The following is a 24,756-nucleotide window of genomic DNA, read 5'->3' as shown; positions in this document are numbered from 1 at the left end:
GCTCAGTGGGTAAGAGCACCCGACTGCTCTTCCGAAGGTCCAGAGTTCAAATCCCAGCAACCACATGGTGGCTCACAACCATCCGTAACGAGATCTGGCTCCCTCTTCTGGAGTGTCTGAAGACAGCTACAGTGTACTTACATATAATAAATAAATAAATCTTTAAAAAAAATTTTTTTACTTTTAATCAAATGCTTGAGAAGGAAATCTCATCCTTAGTTTCAAGTGCTTTCCTCCCCTTCTCTGTTTCTGAGGAAAGATCTCAAGTAGCTCAGGCTGTCCTAAAACATGCCTTGTAAACAAGGATGCCCTTAACTCTTGATTCCAAATTCTGAGACTATAGCCATGTAGCATCATGCCCGGCTGCATGCTTTCTGTGCCAAATTTTTACAATGATTGGTAAAAAGCAAAAAGGTAATTAACTGTCATAATACAAATTTTGAATGTTTGTTATTGCGATGGTTTGTATATTCTTGGACCAGGGAGTGGCACCATTTGGAGGTGTGGCCTTGTTGGAATAGGTGTGACCTGGTTGGAATAGGTGTGTCACTGTGGGTGTGGGCTTAAGACTCTCACCCCAGTTGCCTGGAAGTCAGTCTTCCACTAGTAGTCTTTGGATGAAGATGTAGAACTCTCAGCTCTGCCTGCGCCATGCCTGAATAGATACTGCCATGCTCCCACCTTGATGATAATGGTCTTAACCTCTGAATCTGTAAGCCAGCCCCAATTAAATGTTTTTATAAGACTTTGCCTTGGTCATGGTGTCTGTTCACAGCAATAAAACCCTAACTAAGACAGTTATTCTCTGCATATGATTCAATAATAGCCTCAGATACACATCCTAAAACAAATTAATATTTTAGTACATTTAAAATTTTAACCCAATTAGGAATCTTCTGTTTTATTTGATGAGTTTCAATTGCTTGACTTTTCCATCAAACAGTCAAGTACTTATTAAATGAAGTTACTTGTCCACAATTTTTGAATTAAATAGCTTTAGCAACTGTATTAGATCAAATTCCCTGGAGCCTATTTCAGAGTAGAATCCAGTAGCTGATTACCAAAGATACGCCTCAAGAAAAAGAGTGCACTTGTACTTAATTAGAACTGTGTGGATGTCTTTGTTCTTTCAATAAAACTAAGGAAAAGGCATGTCCAATATTTTCTGTCTTAATCTTTCCAAGAAAGTATTCAATCTAATTACTAAAATGAAAACAGACAATAAACCTAAAAAATTATGTTCTTCATTGATGTGCATTTAACTCTGCTTATGAAAGTAGATTGTAGATTAACTACATATTTAATACATATTAGAATAACAGGCTTTTGGATAGGGATTTCCAATGGTCTGGTCAACTGTAAATATTGTGTATAAAACACAAAACACATTTCAGAGTAGCTTGCTATCTGTAGTACTTAACACTTCAGTGTTAAGATTTAAACATGTTTATCTTTTCAAATTTTTTTTAAATTATAAATTATTTTTAATTTAGATGACAATAAATATCACACAGAATTGTCAGAAAGCAGTTTATTAAAACACACAATTATTATAGCTATAGAGGATGTCTTAGAAAAAAAATAAAAATTGCAATGACTTAAAGGTAGAATTAAAATGTATTTTAGGAGCTGGGAAGATGGCTTAGCAGGTAAAGTGATGTTCTGTAGGTATGTGGACTTGAGTTTGGATTCCCAGAGCCTACTGAAGATCATGACTATAATCTCATAGATGCCATGGCAAGATAAGAGAAAATAAAAGAATTCTCAGAAGCTTGGCAAATGCAGTAGTGAAAAAAACAGGAGTCTGACTCAAACAGGGTAGAAGGAAAGGAACAAGAATTTACTTTGTTCTCTTACCTCCATATATTCACTTTGTCATTTGTATGTCCCAGAGTGTGAATATAGGCACATATAGACATCACATACACAAATTAATTTTAAAAATAGTAAATATTTTACATAAATGATATTGTTGATATGATAGGACTCTTGCTAAAACAGCAATAGAAGTTGTCTTAATTCAAAAATTTAAATATATTTCAAATGTCCAAGACATTATACTTGATATATTTGTAGTTATACTATTTTTGACTAGGAAGAATTAATCTGTTACCTCTTTTAATGTAAAATGAAATCTTTCCACTACTATGAGGATGTTCACACTAAATCCCAATGTGAACACTAAAGGGTAGGTTACTCAATTACGCAATAGATACCAAAGCTTAGTGTCAGAAAAACAAGAGAAACAGCTTTAACAAGGCAAAAAAGGACAAAATGCCATCTTTACTGTGTACTTTAGCTAGGGTTTTACTGCTGTGAACAGACACCATGACCAAGGCAGCTCTTGTAAGGACAATATTTAATTGGGGCTGGCTTACAGGTTCAGAGATTCTGTCCATTATCATCAAGATGGGAGCATGAGAGTATCCAGGCAGGCATGCTGCAGGAAAAACTATATCTTCTATATCTTCATCTGAAGGCTGCTCGTGAAAGACTGACATTCAGGCAGCTAGGACTAGGGTGTTAAAACCCACTCCAAAGCCGGGCGTGGTGGCGCACGCCTTTAATCCCAGCACTCCGGAGGCAGAGGCAGGTGGATTTCTGAGTTCGAGGCCAGCCTGGTCTACAAAGTGAGTTCCAGGACAGCCAGGGCTATACAGAGAAACCCTGCCTCGATAAACAAAAAAAAAAAAAAAACCCACTCCAGTTCTCTTGTTTCTCTCTTGCCCTCTTGGGCTCTTCCCTTCCCCCTTCCCTGTCCCTTTCCCCCTCTCTCCATGTGTTCATGGCCAGCCTCTCCTCTCCTCTCTCTCCCTCCCCGTTTCTCTCTTTCTCCTCTCCTTCCCTCCCCTTCTCTCCCCTTCCCTCTCTCTACATTTCTCTGCCTCTACTACCCTCTTAATTCCCCTCCCCATGCCCTAAATAAAAATTAAAAATTCTATACTTTAAAAAAAAAACAAAAAACCCACTCCACAGTGACAAACCTATTCCAACAAGGCCACACCTCCAAATAATGCTTGGCTTCCTGAGTCAAGCATATACACACCATCACACTGTGTTATGGAAACACATGCTAAGTGACCTTGATTTCCAAACAGACTTTAAAAAAGTTATAAACTAGGTTTGGATGTTCATTCACTGCAGCAAGATTCAGTCAGTAAAGGAAAAGTAGCCTTGTTTGTTTATTTTTCAGAAAGACCTTTGTGCACTGACCATGAATGTGTGGGCTCAAATGGTGTTCCCACCACACTTCCCACCCAAGTACTAGGACTACAGATATGAAACACTGTGGCCATAAAAATGTTTTAAAACAGACTAATCAATATCTTTATTCTTCATACAAAGTGTTCATTCTATCATTAAATACACATTTACTAGAATATGACAAAATATTAATGGAAGCACAATACAAAACTAACTCACAGAAACTGTGTTGATATAAACAGCCTCTTATGATGTCTACTACACACAAGAACTGGCACCGATCCTCTTGAAATGCTACCTTCTAGTTCAACAAATGGCATAAAATAAATATCAAATAAAAATGTAATCTCTTTCATATATTTAGCCCAAATGCTTGTGGAATTTGGTCCCTTAAAACTTTCCAGTGCTTAATAAATTTCACATTTACTTTTTCCTTTTAAGTGGATAATTCCACTATTTTCAGAGTTCTGAAAACACAAACTTACATCACTGACTCAAGATCATTTTCATCCCTCTAAAAAGCCGCCTCCCCTTAACAGGCAAAGAACTTGAATGAATGCCCCTCCAAGTAAATAAACAAATGTCCAACAAACAAATCAAACAATATATTTCCAATGATAAGCCACTAGAGAAATGCAAACCACTTTATGTCCAGTTGGATGGTTAATTATTAAGAAATTTTATGTATATAAGTGTTTGCCTGCATGTATGTATACATATCACATGTGTGCCTGGTGCCTGAGGAGGCCAAAATGAACAGCAGATCCCTTTTCTGGAACTGGAGTGGTGGTTGTAAGTGTTAAAAATCAAACCTGAATCCTCTGCAAGAGCATCTAGTGCTTCTACCATTAAATCACCTCTCCACAAATGCAATTATTTGTTAAAACAAAACAAAACAAAAAACAGAAAACAAGTATTGGTGAACTATGGAAATGCTAAGACAACTGTACACAAAGTTCAACAAAGCAGAAAGGCTAGACACATGTTAAGGTTTAAAACTCTATTTTTAGAAGCAAAAGTTGCTACCATTTTACATAAGAAAACTCTAAAATTGAAAAATGAAGTCAGGTCACTCAAGGATAGGTAAACATTACATAACTTGTTAGTGGTGAGAGGACAGTAGTTCAGGTTCACAGATTATAATGCTTACAGAAATATAAACTCATGCAGTCACCACATAAGTCAGTATGGAGGCTCCTCAAAGAAGCAAAAACAAGAATATCCATATTGATCCAGGCACATTCATTGCTAATCATAGAAATGAAGTATTCTAACTCAACACACCACTGAACTCTCGTGCATCTGTATTTACTGCTGTACTATTGATAAGCTATGGTAACAGCCTAGGTGTCCATCAGCATATGGACAATATTTCATTCAGCTTTAAAGAAGAATGAAATAATGATATCTGGGAAAAAAATAGAAGGAACTGGGGAGTATTATGTTAATCAATAAAAGCCAGACTCAGAAAGAAAAATATTGCATATGAAAAATCCAGATTTAAATAAACATATATATGTATCTACTTAAGAGACAGAGGAGGATATGAAAATAGAAAGGAAACTAGGAAAGGTTAGAAAGGAAGAGGTCTATAGGGAGGGAGGAGAAACAGGACATGTTAATAGAACACAAATGCCATGAAAACAGAAGGGTAACTATTTGAGAGGAGAAGAGACTAGTGGAAGGATAAAAAATAGTCCCAAAGAAATAGCCTATGAGCACAAAGTATAAAATAGTATGTAGATATGAAAACATCACAATGAAACAAATACTTACCAAATATACATTTTAAATGTTTTGAAAGCATGCTTATTTGAAATTAATATCTAAAAAGCTTAAAGTACTAAAAACTACTTGCATAATTACTTCTGCAAATGCCTCGGGTACATATAATCTCATCGCTTAACAAATTTTTCATTTCTAATTTAGCTATTCTTTAAGATCACCTATTCTATGACCATTTTATCAGGAGGCCCTGACATTAAGAAATAAACATTTTACACTTTTCCTATTTTAAGATGCATATAGTCTAACAAGAGAAGTAAGTAAATATGAAGTAATCACAAATGAATGAGGTATACCTGATATATATACACAAAGAGAACACTCAGAAAAGAGACATCTAACCTGAATAACACAAAATTAACTACCCAGATTGAATAACTACCTGGCTCACAATAATGGATTCAAATTACTTTTGGGAGTTTCAACAAATCAATTTGTCCCCTTAGAGAACAAAGCCATAAGTGACGTCACTAAAAGAAAAAAAAGTAAAATCGAGGATCCTAACTCCAAAACCAGTTCCTAGAAATCCAAAATACATTTGGGCAATAAAGGATGTGTATCATCAAAAACAATTAAAACGAAAGCAACATTTGCTTTGAGTTATGATATGTATGCATGTTAATATGTAAACCACATTCATTTTGCAAATATACTTTACACTTTGTTCCATTTCAATTTCATCATGGAAATACAGGCATGTAACTTTGAAGTACTTTTGATAGTAATATGAAAATGACTATTGTCTATACCAGTAACAGTTTGAATTTAGTATAAATTATAACGCAACAATTTGCTTTGGAAACAAAAGCAAAAAAGTTTTCATAAAAATTCAGAAGCCTTACTACTGCATAATTATATTAATTTAAGTGTGATTTTCATGTTACTTTTCCTCCATGGTGATCATGAAACTTTTCTATAATATGGAAAGAAAACAAGTTAGGATCCCGATTCCAAATTTGTATTAACACGTACTATAGTAACTATTTGGTACTAATATGCCTACTAGAATTATTACATTAAATTGATAAAGATTTAACTGTCAAAAAATTGTGTGTCAAACAGGTTTCTGTTCATCTAAAATATAAACTGGGGTTATAAGTATATATGTCTCTAACCTTTCTAAATATTTCAAGACTGTCTAATGGTGCCGCCATGGACTTACTAAGCTATAAAACTAAAAGTAGGAAGATAATTGTATAAATAAATACAAATTAATGCTGTGAATGTATGATAATTACATATTCAAGAGGCCTAGCAGGTATATAAAACCTAACATGGTACTTGTTTTTTAAATTTATGAAAATAAAAGACCACCTCACTCTCTTTAAAAATAGATACTTTCACTCTAATGGACAAAATATTCTACTTATTTCCTCATTTATAATATTTTCAAAACTAGTTAGTATAGCACTGATGTTTTGAAAAATAAACAAATACCTGGCAAAGAAAAATTTATTATTATTATTATTATTAAATTTTTCCTCATAGTAAAGACAGTTTAAAAACACTTTAGACTGTATCAGTCAAATAGAAAGAAGTCATGACCCTATTGACTGCTAACAATGAAAGGAAATTTTATGTTTATAAGAAACTATAAAAGGAACTTTTTGCTTTCTTACCTCTTAAGGCAATCCTGGACTTCTGTAGTGCATTTTATGCTTAACTACAAAACTGCATAAGTCTGACCTGCATTTTCACAAGCATGTATGTCACATTATCCTCCCAGAAAGCTAGGTCCTTGGCATGGTGTTTGTTTTAGAGAGAGGAATATTCCCTGCATGCCTGTAGCCATTTCAGAAACTTCTGGAGTTGGTCATACAACTTTTTTTTAAAATTTACCCTTACAATTCCTTTGTTTTAGGTGTTATGCCAGCAATAATTCAAGATTTATGGAGATTTGACAAAGTTTCTATGAAATTACTCATAATCAATGCAAGGAATAACTATAGTTGAAACACAGTGAATACATACTTGTTTTAAACTACACTGGATACAACATTTTAGGACATTGCAGGCTAAAAGTGTGCTAGCATATTTAGAAATTCCATTTTGTATTGTTGGTCCAAATATAATTTGCTATCCTCTGTCATCCACAGCACTTTCAGCATTATTCTTTTCCAGGTACCTCTTTTCTTGTTTCCTTCATCCCTTCCCATCAATGTCCAATGTTCAATATTATTTCTCCAATTGCCCTCCCTCTACCCCCATGCATTAGCTGTAAAATAGATGTAAAGCTTGGTGTATGTCCAAAAATCTTATGATCAAAATACATACTTAGCAAATTGTTTGGCTAAATCTTTCATGTATGATGAAAGATTATTACCACAATTCATTAGCAAATTATAGACTTTGAAATGTAGGCAGACAAATATTTGGCCCTGTATCAATCAATCTGGACCAGCTGGGTAGAAATTCACACAATCCCAGGAAACTTGGGAAGTGGAGTGCTCTTTCATTTTTCATTCACTTGAAACATTAAAGAAAAATTATCATTCTATAAAAATGTCCTCTTTTCAAAAATTTAGCTGAGTGATTTTAGAATGAGTTTTATTTTCAGTCAATTACTATTTTAGAGTCCAATAGACTGAACCCTTTCTCCTGCAAATTATTGTGGGGAAATAACAGCTAATATATACTTAACCATTATAATCTACTTTTAAAGGTTAAATATTTAATAAAGGTTATATTGCCCACATATAGTCAGGACACTTGTATATTCACTAATTGAGCATGGAAAGTGGTTTTACAGTTATTCACAATAAATAATATCATTCCCATTCATACTCTGAGGTTCTCTAGCCTGGTCAAGTGACCTTGTACAAAGATTCTGATTGATCCTGCATCTGCCTATTTTGGTTAAGCTACAAGGCCACATACAGGGACAGCTGCACTTTAGGAGCAACTTAAAACAAATTTCATCCTGGTGGCATCTAATCCAGCGCTTGGTACAAGATGCATGGAGAAGTCAGTGTCAGAATTAAACAATGACGGCTTTGCAATGAACAGATGCTTTTGCCTTGCAGCTGTAAAACCGCAGAAAAATCCAGTGCTCTACTGTCTGGTCACGCAATGACCACAAAGCAAGGAATACATTTGTCATTTATACACTGTTTGCTGTGAGCTTTTAAAGTCCTTTATTTTTTTAAAAAAATAAAAAAAAAAGAAAAGAATAATAAGAAAAGATTGGTTATATGGAGGGTAATAAAACTACAAACTAAGTAACAGAATTTTCGTCAAAGTACATTTACCAGAAGGATAATGTTTCAAAAAGATAATTATTTGACTACACAGTGCTATGCCATATTAGATGAAAGAAAAATACCATAGCCTGATATTTTAGGAGGTTGGGTCCAAATAATTTTTGGCTTAGAATGATAAATATGAAAATTATTTTCTATATTTAGAATTACCTTAATATACATTGAATAAGTCCACTGTATTTATGAACATTTTATATTCATTTACCAATCCTTTAATCCTTGCTTGTTGTTTATTTGGTTCTTTGTTTTTGCAAAAGGAAGACCAATGAATGGGATATTACTTACTACATGGCTGGAGAATACTTAAATGTTAAAAGATAATATGGTGCTACAGAAGGCCATGATGAAATTTGAGGCTGTTCCCAACTCTAGTAATCGTGTATGTGACATTTGGGGACCTAGAGATAATAGTTTAATACTGAAATAAATTATTCGTTTATTTATTTATTCAAGCACTGACTCTGTTAAGTCAGAGAAGAGGCTCCAGCTAAGCAAATGACTATCCAGTCATGATCAAACAACTTCTACTAACTGAGGTTCTGGTTCTAACACCAGTTCTTCACTCTCTACAATTTAAAAAAATGCAGTTACATTTCATTTATTTTAATTTTGTTCCCTTTTTTCCTAATCTATTTTTTTCTTGAAATATTTTCTCCCCAAGGATACCAATTCATTAACACCTATTGTTTACAAATTTCACTGGACATTTGTTGGTGGAATGTTTGAAGGAATTCCCTTTTATCTTGCTCCATCCTCCAAATATAATTTCAATATAAAATCCCAAAGAAATGAACACAGTAATAGTTTATTTCAAGTTCCAAAGTACTCTTCAGATACAAGTCTGAAAATAACAATTTTTGTGGTTCTGAAAAATAAAAATTTCTGTAGTTAGTTTTACATTTTTATAATTTATTTTCTCAGCATATATTTCTAAGCAAACATAAAAGGCATACTTACCAGTATATTATGTCTACTCAAATATAAATGCCATGTATTATGAAAGCATTACAAACTTTACTATGAAACATTTATAATTATACTCCTAATACAATTTTGTTATCTTAATTATTAACTATCATTAGAAAGAATTCAAATAAGAATATTGGTAATATGGGGTTAAAAAAGATAATCTGTGCCATTAAAATACACTATAAAAAAAATGAGTGACTTGCTTAAGTTTAGAGTTGTTTATGACGTTATCTCATCAAAAGAAAAACAAAGGGCACATAGTTTTTTTAAATGTGATCATTTATATATTAGCTACATACATTGTCATAAGAAAACATTTACACTGATAGCATTTAAAATTACAGTATTGTAGATGAACAGCTTTAAATTTAAGGAATAACTATAAATATAAAAGAAAGCTACATTAGTTAGTATTACATGACTACTTAGTAAACCAGAATTATATTAACAAAACTGTGAATATATTTTGTTTGAAAATATAATTCAGCTTAAGGTGAGTAATTGTGATATTGATTCATATTCAATATTCCCTTATTTCATTATATATTTTATGCAACTCTAGAAACTTATAAAAATAATTAAGTAAATAGTTCCTTTTAAAGCATATTTTATCATTTTAATTCACTATAATGGCAATGTATTTTTAAAGTATGTGTTTTACTCACAAATACGTAAATAAATCACAAACCAAAAGCTAACAGATGTGTGACTTCTAATTAGTTATAATAATCTCTGCTTCAATGCCATTAGAATGAGCCTCTCTTTTCTTTTGAAAACTCAAAAAGCTTTCCTTTGAATTTTAAACTGTCAGGGTGCTTCAAAGTCAATGTACAAAATCTGCTTTGATTAAAATTTTAGACATCTACAGTGATAACTTTATGAAAGGAAAATATTAAATTATAATTATCCTAAACAGACACAGTCTTGTGAAACTAACCCTACATTCATGTTAAAACACAAAGAGTTGAATATAATGAATTTGATTCATCCTCGGACACAAAGCTTCACCACAGTAAACTCAGTCAACTGTTGCTCTTGCGCTTATATTCATGGTGCTTAAATAGCGCACTTTAAAACAAAAAAAACTCCAATTGGCTTTTCATACATCCACCCTCCCCAAAAATAACGCACTTGAAAAACTCAAATGATATGAAAGGCTTCAAGGCCTCTTTTCTCCCTTTCATACCCTTTTTTTTATTTCTGTTTGCAGTAATCTGCCTTTCTCTTTCTCTTTCTCATTGCTACAGAGCAGGCGAGGAGGCTCAGAGCTTTGAAAAGGGGGCTCTGTGTGTAATGGGTCCACTAGAATTAATTTACTTGCACTAAATCCATTGAGCACAGAGGTCCCCCCCTTCTCAAATCATTTGGAGTCGAACGCAGCCCCCAGCCTTTGTAATTCTAGTAAAGCACTTAAAGTGCACAGTAGGTGTTCATGAGGACCATCTGGTCAAAAGCAAAACAAGCTGCTGATTTTGCCTTTGAATAGAATGAAGCAAGTGTGAATTAGTCTCTTCAATTAGCACTATTACAACCTGTCAAGTGCATATTGTAAAACAGGATTATTACAGTATTGGTCACCAGTGCAATTATTTACTCTCTGCCTTTTCTTGCATATAAAAAATGTCTTATGTTTATTGGTTTCTGATAACTGAATGTAATTTCTCTCAACTCAGGCATTTTAAAACTATCAACACAGAAACCACAGGTTATAAATATGATAGGCTAAGATGTTAGGATACAAGTATCTTAAGTAACAAAGAACTAAAGCATTGCCCTTAACTTTTAAGAAAATTTCATTTTTATTTGTGTTACAGATGAAAAATACTTATGCTTTTTAATAATGTCCAAATTATTCTAAAATATTTCTAGAAATATTTTAGAAATAGAATATATTTCTATGCAGAAAAATATTATCATTTCAAAATAGTTGTATCATAAATATCAATTAAATTTATTTCCTAAGGGATACAACAAAAACACAGAAGATCTCAATAAGATAATCACTATTTGTTCATTTGAAGCAGTATCATTCAACAAACCTTTTTTAAAATGCAACCTGAGACCAGTAATATATGTACCTCATATTCTCCATATTTGGAAAGGTGAAAAAATGGCTTGAATTCATACCTGGTTGTTAAAATCATCTTACATTCTTTCTAAGATGTCATTTTTTTTATTTTAAGTTTTTAAAAAAATGATATATGCTAATTAAAACTGCTCATTCTAATTGAGTTAATATATGCCACTTATCTTGCAGTAAGAACAAACCACTTAAACTTTTAATTAAGTAAGCACACAACTTAATTTACCCTCTTGCATATGAACATTCTCAGCCACCTCACTCTTTCTTCAATTCTTTGCCAGTAGCTCCCCACCCCATATTGGAAAACAAACAACCCCTTCCCCTACTCCCCCCCCCCAGAAAAGGCACCTAATACTTCAAAACATTTAAAGAAAGGACACAACAGTTAAGTTATAATCTATTTGCTAATAGAAAGTGCTCGCTAATATAACTTGTGAAGAACTACAAATTTCAAAACAGTTACTGGCCACCAGCCTTAGCTTACAGTCCAAAGCACACATTAGTTAGGATGAGAAAGCACCAAGAACAGAGCAAACACACACAAAAATAGCACACGGTTTAAATTTTAGAATCAAAATTAACATCCTGATTTTGCAATTATTTTTAAGAATTGGTATGATTTCCTTAGATACCAATCCTACCACAATTGGTTTCCCACTTAAACATCAGTTTGTGTAACATGGAGCTAGTAGTGAAATGTGCTACTTGCTCCCTGTACGATATGGCTTCATGGGCTGTCAATTTTCCCCATTCATTCCCATTAAGAACTAAATCAACATTAATAAGAATAGTGAGAATTCTAGGGTAAAGTGAAACTTAGGAGGGGATTTAAATAATTCCAATAGCTATTCATTGCACTTCTCACTGTAATAGATAAGTAATACTCCATGATTCTGCACTAAAAATACTTAAGATTTCTTATCTTTGTTTTTCAGATCAGGTGTATGTTTCTTAAGTTTATATGACATCTACAGAAACGTAGAAACTTGCCTAACAGAAGCTTTTGCAATAATGAGGCAGACAACAAAGAATCAGTTTCCAAGGAAAGTTGGCCTGATTTCAGGGACTTTATATCCTCTTCCACACCTGGGCTAAGGATTTGTAGAGGCAAATCAGCCTTTCTTCCCTTGTGTTAGCCCACCCCAAGTGCATTGGAAACCACAGATTTTTAAATTATTAGAATCTTTACAATTTAATTGTTGAAACCTGTGAACTCTCAAGAGTAGAAAACTGATTAAAATAAGATAGGCTTGTTTAAATTTTGAAGGAATTTGAGTATTTTAAAGTGTGATTAGTATTAGAGTGCAAATTGGTAGAAAGTTGGGGTTGTCATAATGTTATTACAATATTACTCGATAATTTTCTGATATATAGTGTTATCGTGAAAGAATAAGGATTTTTACTTCTTATAACTACTTGCAACTATCTCCATTTTAATCATCTCTAGAGGTAACTGACTCTCCTCACATAGAATATGTAAGTTGAAAAATCTGTAGCGAGCTTAACACAAGAATGAAATCAAAACCAAAACCTAGCACCCAAAGGAAAACAGTCACATGTTGTAAAGCAGCAGCTCAGAGCCAGGATGAGCCAACACTTGTAGGAACACCAGCTATCACCACCAATTTGCTTGACCACATGCTACTGAAAATATATTTGAAATTCTAACTTATCTTAGCAGTAGTCTATAAATCAGTATTTTCAAAGATTTATTTTGTTCAATTAATAGTTACAAGCGGTGCTAATTTCAGTCTTACTCATTTCATAGTTATCTGAGTAAAAAATACTGTAAAAGCTTTCTTTTAAAAATTCAAGACTTTCAAAGCATTAAGAATGTTTTACCTAGAAAATGAAAATAATTTACTGTATTATTTATTGATGAGATGTTTTTAATCTACTCCTTTAAGCTGTGTGTGTGTGTGTGTGTGTGTGTGTGTGTGTTAGTGATTACAATTTATTTTGGGGCTTACTACTGAAAAAAGATTGCTAAAACTGATGATGGATAAATTTACAATTTAGAATCTAGAACATCAATAAGCTTCCACATTAAAAACAAAAATACTAGTATTAACACAGAACTACAAATTGTTTCAAAATTGTACATTTCTCTTAGTGCAATTAAACTGACTTACAGTAGCTTAGCAAGCAAAAGGCACTGTGAGTTGCCAGGCTGTCCACAGGAACACTTTTCCTTCCTGAAACCTGCCTCAGCACTGGATCCCACTGGGCCAAGGAAAAGCCAGGGAACTATGCTCAGCCAGTTGCTCCACAGCCTTCATCAAAGTTACACAAAATAAATAAAGCAGCCCATGTGGAACTGTCTACTCACAGTACAACAATTTTCACTAGACATAATATTTCTTTCTTAATAACAAGAATTTAGAAACATATTTTAAATTAATTTTTAAAATTAAACAGGAAAGAAAAGCTATTACCAAGAAATACACAGGAATATCTGTCATTTAAAAGACGCTCCTCAAGCACTTTTCACAAGATATTACGAAATGATAAGGAACAGATTTCAATGTTTTGAAGTCCTTGACACTTAAAATATATTTGATAATCTAAATAATATACCAGAGAACAGTTTCTGCCAACTGTGGCACGCAATGGCACATTTACAGAATTTTAAATATTTCTTTTAATAATTGATGTAGTCATTTTGAATCATTCTGCATAGGATATCAGGTGTGAGCAGATTGCATTAACATTGCTTAAACATTTCAACTTGTCAGTATGGCCAACTCGATTTCGGAAATATTTGCAGTATTTTCCCATCGAAACAGTAATAAAGGCAAAATAAATATATGCCACTACTTTATAATCACCGAACATTAATGAATATTTTATGTCTTTTTAAATCTCCCTGTTTAATTTAAAAGGGTGAAATTAAGTCTCCTCGCTGCAATATGCCAATTATCTGTAAATCAAACAATAACTTGGCCATTATGCTCCTTTTTGTTAATATAAGAGAAGCTAATTTGAAAACACTGAGTGGCATTTTTAGGCTATCAGCTTAATAGTCCTTTCTGCCCTCTTGTGGGAGGAAGTCGAAACACACTCAAGTCAGTTAAACTAGCAATGCAAAAGAGAGGGTTTGAGAATGAGCGAAACTGCACACAGAGTTTAGCTATAAAAATTTCACCTAGAAGACAGAGTTTCCTATATTGTCTTGCTTTATTGTTTAACTGGAGTTATTGTGAAGCTAAATTTCCTTATTTAATTAAATGCTCATATATACAATTTAGATTTTATTTTCAAAGATCCCTATGATAAATCTGACAGAATCATATTTAAATTTTAGATTAAAATGCCTTTCAAGAAATTAAAATTTTAAATTTAGAAGATAGAATGCCATAAAGGTTAAAAATGAATAGGCAATGTAAAAACAAAAAATTCCAGAAAATTCAAATAAATAAAATAACTTGATGAATGTAGAAGTCAGAGAAAAGGCTGAATGTCACTGCTTAGTTATATACCAGCTATTCAAGTTATCAATGGAGAAAAGAAACTTAGAGAAAAGTTCTTTATGACAAACTCAAAAGATAGAAATCATTAATCAAACATGTAAAAAAAATAAATAAATAAACGGTAGTCTATTCATTATCAAAACATTTTATATAATACTAAAAACTTACTTATTCTTTCAAGATGTTACGAATTATTTTAAACAATATGGTCTTATATTTTTACACAGCAATTCAAGATTTAGCATGATCTAGTCTCTTAAAATTCAGTAGTTTTAAAAAAAGGAAGAAGTAAGTTTCATAAATTACAAAAGTTAATATGAAAACTATTCCACTATTTTAATGTTTCTAAGCATGGAAGTCCTGTCAAAGCATCTACTATTCCTCACCCCCTAAGGAGAGAATTACTGCCTTTGGATGGGTGGGGCCAAAAGCATTCTCAGACAGCACCTTTTCTCTCATAGGAGAAGCACTGTTTTAGAAACAGTGGCCCTCTTTGGTCACACTGAAGAAGATACAGACAGTATTAACAAACTCTTTCCAGATAGCCTGAGCTATCTGGACAGTGACAGTCTCAAACATCTTATGAATACTGCCCAAAGCTAGGATTGATCTGCTTAAGAAAAGTCTCTTGAAATTCCTGTTTAAAACAGAAGCATACATGTATAATAAAATACATGACACATTTGAAAGTGACCTTTCAAATAAAACAGAAACACACTCTACAATGAATGTTGTCAACAATTTCCGAATTAATATTTTGAATAATACTATAAAGCCATGAACTATTTTGTATAATAATAAATTCTTTATAAGTAGGGTCTTAGGCAGAATGTTTTAAGAATTATCAAGAGCTCCCACTTACAACATTTGTATTTCTAGGTCAAGTCATTTAGTGTATCTACTGTAATCATTGATTCTCCAGTTAATTAAAATTAAAAACCTAATAATGAAACATAAAGAGAGTTTCTACCAGAACAGATAAGCCCTCTTTAACAGGGTCAACATTAGCTATAATGAGCTACCTTTATTCCTTAGCTGTGAGACATAACTCACCTCTTGAACGGTACTGCTTCCTGAGAAGTTCAGGTTGTACTCCCGCTGGACCTCTCGGTGGGTGATGATCAGCATGAAGTTTTGATTTAATGATTCCTGCAGGGCACTGAAAGGGTTGAAAGAAAAACAAGGAACTAAGAGATGAACAAGTTCTAGCTTGCTTCACAGCTAGCTGCAAAAACCCCAGGAGTACCCTAACCTCCACACAGGCATGTCTGGGCCCAATGTTATCATCTTTTCAGCTCCTAAAGGCAAGAGAGCATGCTGAGAACAACCAAGGGGAGCTAACCTGTTAACTCCTTCTCTACCAAGGTGTTTTAAAACTTCTATTGTAAATTCTTCAAATGCATATACATTTTCTACAAACACTATTGTCTATTTACTTACTTCTCCAAGAAAATCAATTGTCTTCATTGTCAAATGATATTAAGTATCTATGAAAATATTTATTCAAATGTACTACTAAAAGACTAATAGGATTCTAACAAAACAGCTGTCTAGAAAAAATATAAAACTATGGTTTATACTTATAAATGCTGTATAAAAATAGGAATATGTTTTCAGTAAAAATTCAGAAGATACTGAAATTTACAGAATTGAAACTGCTACATAAAAATTCTTTCAATAGATTCTTTCACTTCAAATTCAGCAATATATAGATTTCAGAAACTGGGGAATTCAGAGCAACACTTTAAGGATCCTGTAGTAGAGTTCCCAAATGTTACAAAAATGTAACACACACAAAAAAATATGTAATCAGCCATATAAGTTAAGAAATATAAGTCATGATTCTTTTATGTCAATATTTAGAAGTATGATCTTCATCAAAAATTTAATAAAAACCTATTACTATTATGTTAAAATTATCTCCATTGCCTGTCTTAAGTATAATTTTGTCATTTCTTTAGCCTAGAAAATATTCTGAGTGTGCTACATAGCTCTGACCTACTTGGTTCTTCTTTTGCCAATCTGGAACACACACAAAAAAAGATTACAATTAGGCATTTAATCTGTCTAGCCTATTGTCTCACAAAGAGTTTAAAGGTTAGTAATAGCTAGAAAACACACACACAAAAAAAAACACTAATACATATCAGAAAGTATTACTAATGATTTTTAAAATATCCAACTAAAATACAAGTTTCTTATGGGAAAGACATTTGTTGTTTTATCTTAAGCACCTAAGCAAAATACCTGGAACACGCAGATATTCGCTTAGTAAGTAATAAATCGTGAATTATCTCTGTCTTTCACACAAAGGTTACCTTCTAGAAAATTATCATTCTGGTTCAAATATGTATTCATGTATGTATGTATGAATGAATGAATGAATGATTACTTAACTATTTACTTTCTTATTTATTTTTAAGGCAACATTAGGACAATGCCTTTCTAAAAAAATTCAATCTAAATAAAAATACACAGTTCTCAGAAAAAAAAAACATAGTCTAATTCGGAAACAAATAAGTCACTACCAATAGAACTGAAATAAAAACTCAAGAAAAACAGAGAAAGGTGTTTAACTCTGTCCTAGGTTATGGAATTTAAAAAAACTCCATGAAGGAAAAAGGTAATCTATAACCAGAGAAGACACACAAGTTGAAATTCAAAAGGATAAACAGAATCTTAGAATTGAACACTCAAAAGATATACTTGGGGTAAGGGGGTCAGGGGACAAAACTTTGACAGTTTGTTGTATACCAATCTATAGTCAAAACATTACTCTAGCTGCTAGAGAAAAAAAGAGGAATAAGAAAAACATACATGGTCCTTGTTTTCATGAAACTTGCATTTCTAGCCAATGGGAAAGATCAAGTAAATAAGCAATTTTGGAGAGTGCAATGTATTATGAAGCAAGTAAAATAGATTATAAAATAAAAGCTAACAGAGAATCTGGAAAATCTAGCAAAAAGAACAGTTGAGAAAGGCATCTCCAAGAAAAAAAGACCTATAACAGTTAGCATGTACAAAAGGGATCAACAAAGGTCTAATCATACAGGGTCTTGTTGCGACGGCAGGAAAACTACTGGGAAGTTTAAAGAGGAAAATACTAAGAATTAACTTCCATTTCCATCTATGTAAGATTTCTCTTTGTGCTCTACTTCTGAGAAAAGACTGGAGATGGGGGAGATAGAAGAATAGATTAATTCACAAAAGAAGTAAGAAAAAGGAGAAATACATGGTAAAAATATTTAATATAGAACATAAGTTAGAGGCAGAGATGGACAATTAACTGATAGAGGGCAAGAAAAAAAAAAAACAACCCCAAGATTCCCAGTCTGAGCAAACAAAAAGATAGAATCTTACTTAATGTAGATAACTGGGTAGGAAAACTGGAAGTTGAGGTTTTAGATATTTTAAGTTTGATTTCATATTAGAAACACACACAAAAAAAATTCAATATTACGGAATGTAAGCATCAAAGGCCAAGTAAACAGTGAACTCAGGAATTAAAAGGAAGATTAGGAACTTAGAGTCATCCTCAGTTGCAAGGCACATTTGAAGCTAACCTGGGCTTTCTCTCCTTACAAAACAAAACAAAACAAAAAACACACAAACAAACAAAGGCTAAAAGACAACAATAAGACAAAACAGCCAACTAAAAGATATAAGAGCATTAGAGTTAATAGCACGCAGGCCTATGGGAGGACAAAAACAGAAAGATCAAGCTGTAACCCTAGAACATTCTGACCACCTGAAACAAAGCAAAGGAGTCAGTTTGAACATTAAGGTGAAGTGGAAAATCAATAAAGTCCAGCTGAAACAACAAACTAGGGGGTTCTAGGAAGGAGAGAGGTCACCATGAGGGAATCTCCAGGAGGCAACTGATGGATCAGAAGCAGCTAGGATGAAACTAAGATGGCAGGCTATTCATGGTGTCCCTAGCAGTCCAATATTCTGGCAACAGAAGGAGGTACCAGGGACTCACACACTCACGTTTGGAACATATGCTCTAGGGCCTGAGTGCTGTGGATGCCCATTACCAGGTGTGTTCCATCCTCTGGTTTTCCCACTATAAGGAGCTTATCTCAGGTCATGTCTTTGCCCAAAACCAGCTGGTTATTTGAAGTATATGATCACGGCCAAGGTGGCTGAACTAAAAGGTCACATAGCCTGGGTTCTGAGTCTTACCATGAGTTCAGATGGAGCCACAGTAGCAGCAGCAGCAGCCGATGACACTCTGGCTGTGGCACTGCTTTGAGCTGGACTCTACCCTACAGCAGGAAGGAGCTAGGGGTGGGTAGTAAAAAGTAGCCTTATCCAAGGCAGGAGTTGAAAACAAACCCATTTCCCTTCTTGGTTTTTATTGTTTGTTTCTTTGTGTGTGTGTGTGTGTGTATGTGTGTTTGTTTATTTGTTTGTTTGTTTTTTCTAATAGTGTTATTTCTTCCAAAAAAGAAAGAGGGGAGGGGAGGGCAGGAATTGGGGGGGGGGCGACTAAAATAACTGTTTCAACTGGAAGAGTGGGTTCAGTCATGCCAAAGCTGAGAGTACACAAAGGCCATAAAAAGGGTCATGTGCTGGCAACATCAAAGGGCTAAGGATGAATATAATAAAGGAAAGAAATGTGTTAAATGCACAAGACTCCTCCCATGAGCCCAGGGCCAGAAGCAATGGAGAGAGACATTTCAATTCCTGAAGCCCTTACACTGAGAACAGGCACAGCCTCCCAAGAATGTTGCAGCCTGGGACAAATGCCCAGTGAACCCCTGGAGTGTGACCCTTCCAAGCAAGTCACTCTCCACACACACAGCAGGCTCCAGGAAATGCATCTCTCAAATCTGGGATTTCCCTTAATATAATCCTGAGACATGGTGTTAAAGCTTGGATCTTAGATATAAACACAAAGAGAACTGTATTGAAGGCTTGGTGTCCGGAAAGTGGCATTTTGGGGTAGTGGAAACTTTTGGGGGGTGGTGTCTATTTTCAGAAAGCAAGATATGGTCATATTGGAGGTCTGCCTTTGAAGGGGACATTGGGATCCTGGCTTCTCTTTCCATCCCTACCCACCCCCATACTACCTTGCCACAGGCCCAAAAGTCAAACTTGGAACTATGAATAAAACAAAACTGTCTTCCTCATTAAAAAAAAAAAAAAAAGGGAAGGCCTAAAATGGAAGACTACAAAAGCCTTTTTGGAAATTCTTAGATTTGTTTCTTAATAGTAGGCTAGTCTCACAGAACCAGCACCAGGTATCATACCATTTAGAAGAAAACTAAGTCAGTTCTGTAATATCTGGGTAGCAGCAGAGATGGAGCATATATGCACAGAGAGAGACATAGGCCTTAAACTGCTAGGGAATTAGGGAGCCAGCTCTGAACTTTTGCTCTACCAAGGTCAGTAGTTTGACTACTTCTTTCAGAAGTATATGATGAGTGCCTAAAATATATGAAGCCCCATCTTTAGACATGAGTACTCTGTAAATACTGTTTCCTCTTCTGGGGAGAAAAAAAGATATTCTCCCTTTATAGGACTACAATATTAAACTTTAAAAAGCCCAAGAGTGAATTATTATGGCATAAGTTATAAGGTAGCATATTCTAACACCTGAGAGATGCTTAGACTTTAAAATCTCACAGTGACAGTGCAACACAAACAAGAAGATCTGCAGTGCTTTTGTAGCAATTATTCTTCATGATTTATGAGTTGCATAGGAGAAAAACTTGTTGATGGGGTTGGGAAGACAGCCCAGTAAGTAAAGTCCTTTTCTCAGGATTAAGACCTAAGTTTATACCCTAAGAATCCAGGTAAATGGTAGACTGCACTAAAAATTCAGCACTGGAGGTGGAACAGGGATACAGACAGATACCTGAGCAGCCAACATATACCAAATAGCAAAATAGCAAGCTCCAGTTTCATGGTGAGAGACTACCTCAATAGATAGATAGATAGATAGATAGATAGATAGATAGATAGATAGATAGATAGATAGATAAAGGTGTTCATGCACAAGTGAAAATGCCTACAAAGGGCATGCACGTGCACAAGCATGCATGTACACACACACACACACACACACACACACACACACACACCCCTTTCTGATAACAGAACATACTTGTATATTAAACCTAACGTTACCCAGAATCAGTTTTAGTTTTGTTGTTTGTGGGGGAGGGCATTTCATAAATGTTCTTATTTCAGGTTGATATTCATGATCCAAGGTAAAATGATTTGTCTACTGATGGCAACATCCTCCATCTCAGACTCTAATCTGGCTCATTGCCTCATCACCAGCAATTAATATTAAAATGTATAAAGTATTAAGAACTTCATGTCAACTATATGAAATTATAATCACATCAATTTCACAAAGGAAACTGACACTACTTTTCTTGTTCAATGTCACATGAACAAAACTGAGGAATTTGTTTAGGACTAACTATAGAGATTATAGCCATGATTTGCCTGTTGGCATGAAATAAGTAAGATCCTATCTCTGCCTTTACTAAGTTTACTAAGAAACAGGCAGACAAACATATTTTTACATGTGATATTATGTGCTACAATTTTTAACATTGATTTTCCTATAGCATTAGCTACTATACACTTTTAAAATACATAATTTTACTAAAAATACTTTCCACAGAAACTTACATGAACAACATGTCTTGTTTTGTGAGGTTTTTAGTTGGTACTTTTGTTTTTAAACACAGGGTCAATGTTGCAAAGAATACATTGCATGGTTTTATTAATCTGAGAGGGTTAGCTGAACAATATGCTACTAACTGATAAATCTAACAAAATAATTTGGAGCCTCAGTCACTGCATCTAGGAGCAATTTTCTCCCTAATAGTGTCTTGTAACAGACAGGTGAGTCTGCCATGTTAGGTGCACCCACACTCTAGCAGTCTCTTCTGAGGCAAAGTGCTCCATACTATTTCAACTATGGACCTTTAAACTCTAAGGAAGATTGTCAAACAAAATGAACTTTTGACTATGAGACAGGTCTGCTGAGAGCACCCCCATTCCACTTTCAGGAAGGTGATGAGCTTTCAGGAGTACCTCCATGTGGAGTTGCTTCAAGTGTGGCAAGCTAACCACTCCAATAACCTAATTTTATAGGCAAACAGAATGCTGTCCAGAAAGGACAAATGCATGCAAGATAAGTGATTGCTAAGGACAAGAGAGAGTAAGCTAGTCCTTCATAATTCTTGCTTCACTTAAGTCTGTCAGATGTTCTGGGACAGAAAGCTAAAGATAGATGCTCCAACATTATAAGGAATTTTGGATACTGTTTAGGCTGTCAGATATATGACATTTTTATAGTTTTGGAAGCTGTGTCTTTGTGTTTCCTGCATGCTCAAGTAATATTTAATCCCTTCTCAAGTCTCTGACAGGGTTGAAGACTAAAAGTCATAGCCTCACAATTAAACTTAAGTTGTTTAGGACTGAAGATGTTCTAGATTTAAAACGATGGTTTTCAGGTGGTAATACAAGTTAAAATCAAACATGACTGAAGCACAAAATTGTTAACTCTTTAAGTTAGGATAGATGATAAAATCTGCATTGCCAAATATAATCGGATGTTATAAGAGTATATCATACCTTATGATTTGCATAACTGTTATAACTGTATTCAATTTATATCTGAGAGAAGAGCCCTTTAATGGACTAAAGGGGAGAACTGTTGAGGTTTTATCTTTTACTGTTTATTGTAATGCTAAATATGGACCCCCCAAGTCTGCATGTAGCCTCAGTGACCCTGCCCCAAGTTATTTCTGATTGGTGAATAAAGATGCCAACAACCAATACCTGGGCAGAAGACACACAGGTGGGGTTTAGGGTTCCCAGGCTTGGATTGGAGGATATGCAAGAGGGAGGAGAACCCACCATGGATTAGCTGAGCCATAAAAACCTGGCCCTGTTGGCTAGGCAAACTGAGTTATGAGCAGCCCAGATGAAACACAGTAAGTAGTAAGTAATAATTCAGGCTTATCAATAGGAAAGTAGATTCTAATAGTATGGAGGCTAGGTATCTGCCCAGCTCATGTATATAAAAGCTATGCGTGTCCTTCATCTGATAATTCAATGATCTAAGGCAGGGTAGAAACCTCAGGCTAACTGGAATTTAAATAATTTCTACAACAGTGAAAACTAATACAATGCTCTTAAGTATCAAGTTTTCTCTTCAATTTAAAAGAAAAAGGCAAAAGAGCAAAAAAAGCAAATAAGTAAAATTTATGTTTATTTTAAATATATGGTACTAAAAGTAACCATGCAAGAAAGCCCAAGAAGCGTCAACCCTACACAAAGAACTACAGGCAACTAAGGAATTCTGAGAACAGAAGAGAGCACACTAACTGCATATCTAATACCAAATGGTCAGCCCTGAAAACATACATAAATACGAACAACATTATGCAGACTAAGCAGGTTCTATTTAGTAATATTTATGTATTCACACATATGGGGAAGGAAGAGAGACTGAGCAGGTTTTATTTAGGAGTATTTACACCTATATATATATATGTAACAATAATAAAAAGGAGGCCGTGAAGTTAAAAGAGTGCAAAGAGGAGTATATGAGCATCTGGAGGGAGTTATGGTAAAGGGAAAATAATGTAATTTATATCATAATTTAAACTATAATTAATTTACAGAGGGAATATGTGTACCACACATCCATATCGAGACCACAGGACAATGTTAAGAAGTGAACTCTCTCCTCCCACTCTGTGGTCCAGGGAATCATACTTAGGTCCGCAGACTTGGTGTTAAGGGCTTGCTTACTAAGATGTCTTACCAGCCTTCAACTAGGCAAACTTTTCAAAAGCAGCACAAATGTGAGCTCAGTGAAAGAAATACTTTTACTTGAATATAACATATGTACTCTCTTTATGGTGTTTTTCCATTGTGATTTTTCTTGTGATCAGGATACTTAGAACAAAGACATGTTTTGGTTTCTACAAACAGAAAAGGGTAACTCAATTATTAGTGTTTGTTTTAGCTGATAGACTAAAATTCACATTTAAAATATAATCAAAATAATCAATATTTGTTTGAGGAAGTGATTGTTTGCAACAAATTAAAACAAAAGAAAGTAAAATTAAATGAGAGCTAACTACATTAAATGCCTAAGAGGCAAAGTAATAAACATTTTACTATATATATATATATATATATATATATATATATTTAATCTATATTCAATCATAATCATTTTAATGCATTCATTAACTTCTTTTGAAGACCCAGCATCAGTACAATGTCTGGGTTTGACTGACCCCTCTGTCTTAGTTTATCTATAGCTGAGGTAAAAGGGACAAGTCACTGCACCCAACTACTTCTTTCATCTTAACACTATACGAAGAGAGTAATATTGTCTTCACTCAGTAGTAACAGTAATCGAAAGATCCTCTCAGCAAGTCCTTAATTCCAGAATCCCCTCTGAAAGTCTTCCATATGCAAAAGACTCAGTTATTCTAAATCATAGCCTGCCTGCCTGCCTATTCAGTATGAAAAGATCTAGAGAAAGCACTCATTGTTTTAAGTTATAAATCCACCAAAATCAAAGAAAGTAGAAAAGAGAAATTTACTCTTAAACTTCAGGACTAAATGTTCATGTCTTTCCCAAAATCCAGGTTGAATTTTTAACTCCTGGTATGATATACAGTATTTGAAGGTGGGTGCTTTGTGAAGTGATTATACTTAATATGAAGCTATGAGAGTCCCATTATCGAATTAGTATTCTCACAAGATAACCAAGAAAGTAGAGAACCTTATATCTTCATATCTAACATATGAAGATTTAGCAAGAAACTTGTCAAGGCAAGATAAAGGCCCTTACTAGGAAGTGAATCTGTTGCTTGGTACCTTGATCTTGAACTTCTTCCAACCTCTATAAGTATGAAAAATAAACGCTTATTGTTAAAGTTACCCACCTACCATATTTTGCTACAACAATCCAACTGACTATGTAAAGTGTTTT

At 34.1% G+C, this 24,756-nt stretch overlaps 1 protein-coding gene across 1 annotated transcript in view; it reads right to left on the bottom strand.

Annotated features, from left to right (window-relative positions):
• Nucleotides 1-24,756, bottom strand: part of Faf1 (Fas associated factor 1) — a 301,118-nt gene that overhangs the window by 196,678 nt on the left and 79,684 nt on the right. The window contains exon 7 of the mRNA XM_021160394.1: nucleotides 15,825-15,930. Within this exon, the coding sequence (XP_021016053.1) occupies nucleotides 15,825-15,930 (106 nt within the window). The remainder of the gene's footprint in view (nucleotides 1-15,824; nucleotides 15,931-24,756) is intronic.

Source organism: Mus caroli, chromosome 4, assembly GCF_900094665.2.
Source record: "Mus caroli chromosome 4, CAROLI_EIJ_v1.1, whole genome shotgun sequence".
NCBI classification, from domain to species: domain Eukaryota; kingdom Metazoa; phylum Chordata; class Mammalia; order Rodentia; family Muridae; genus Mus; species Mus caroli.
Note: the sequence above shows the minus strand (reverse complement) of the source record. Positions and strands in the feature narration are given on the sequence as shown.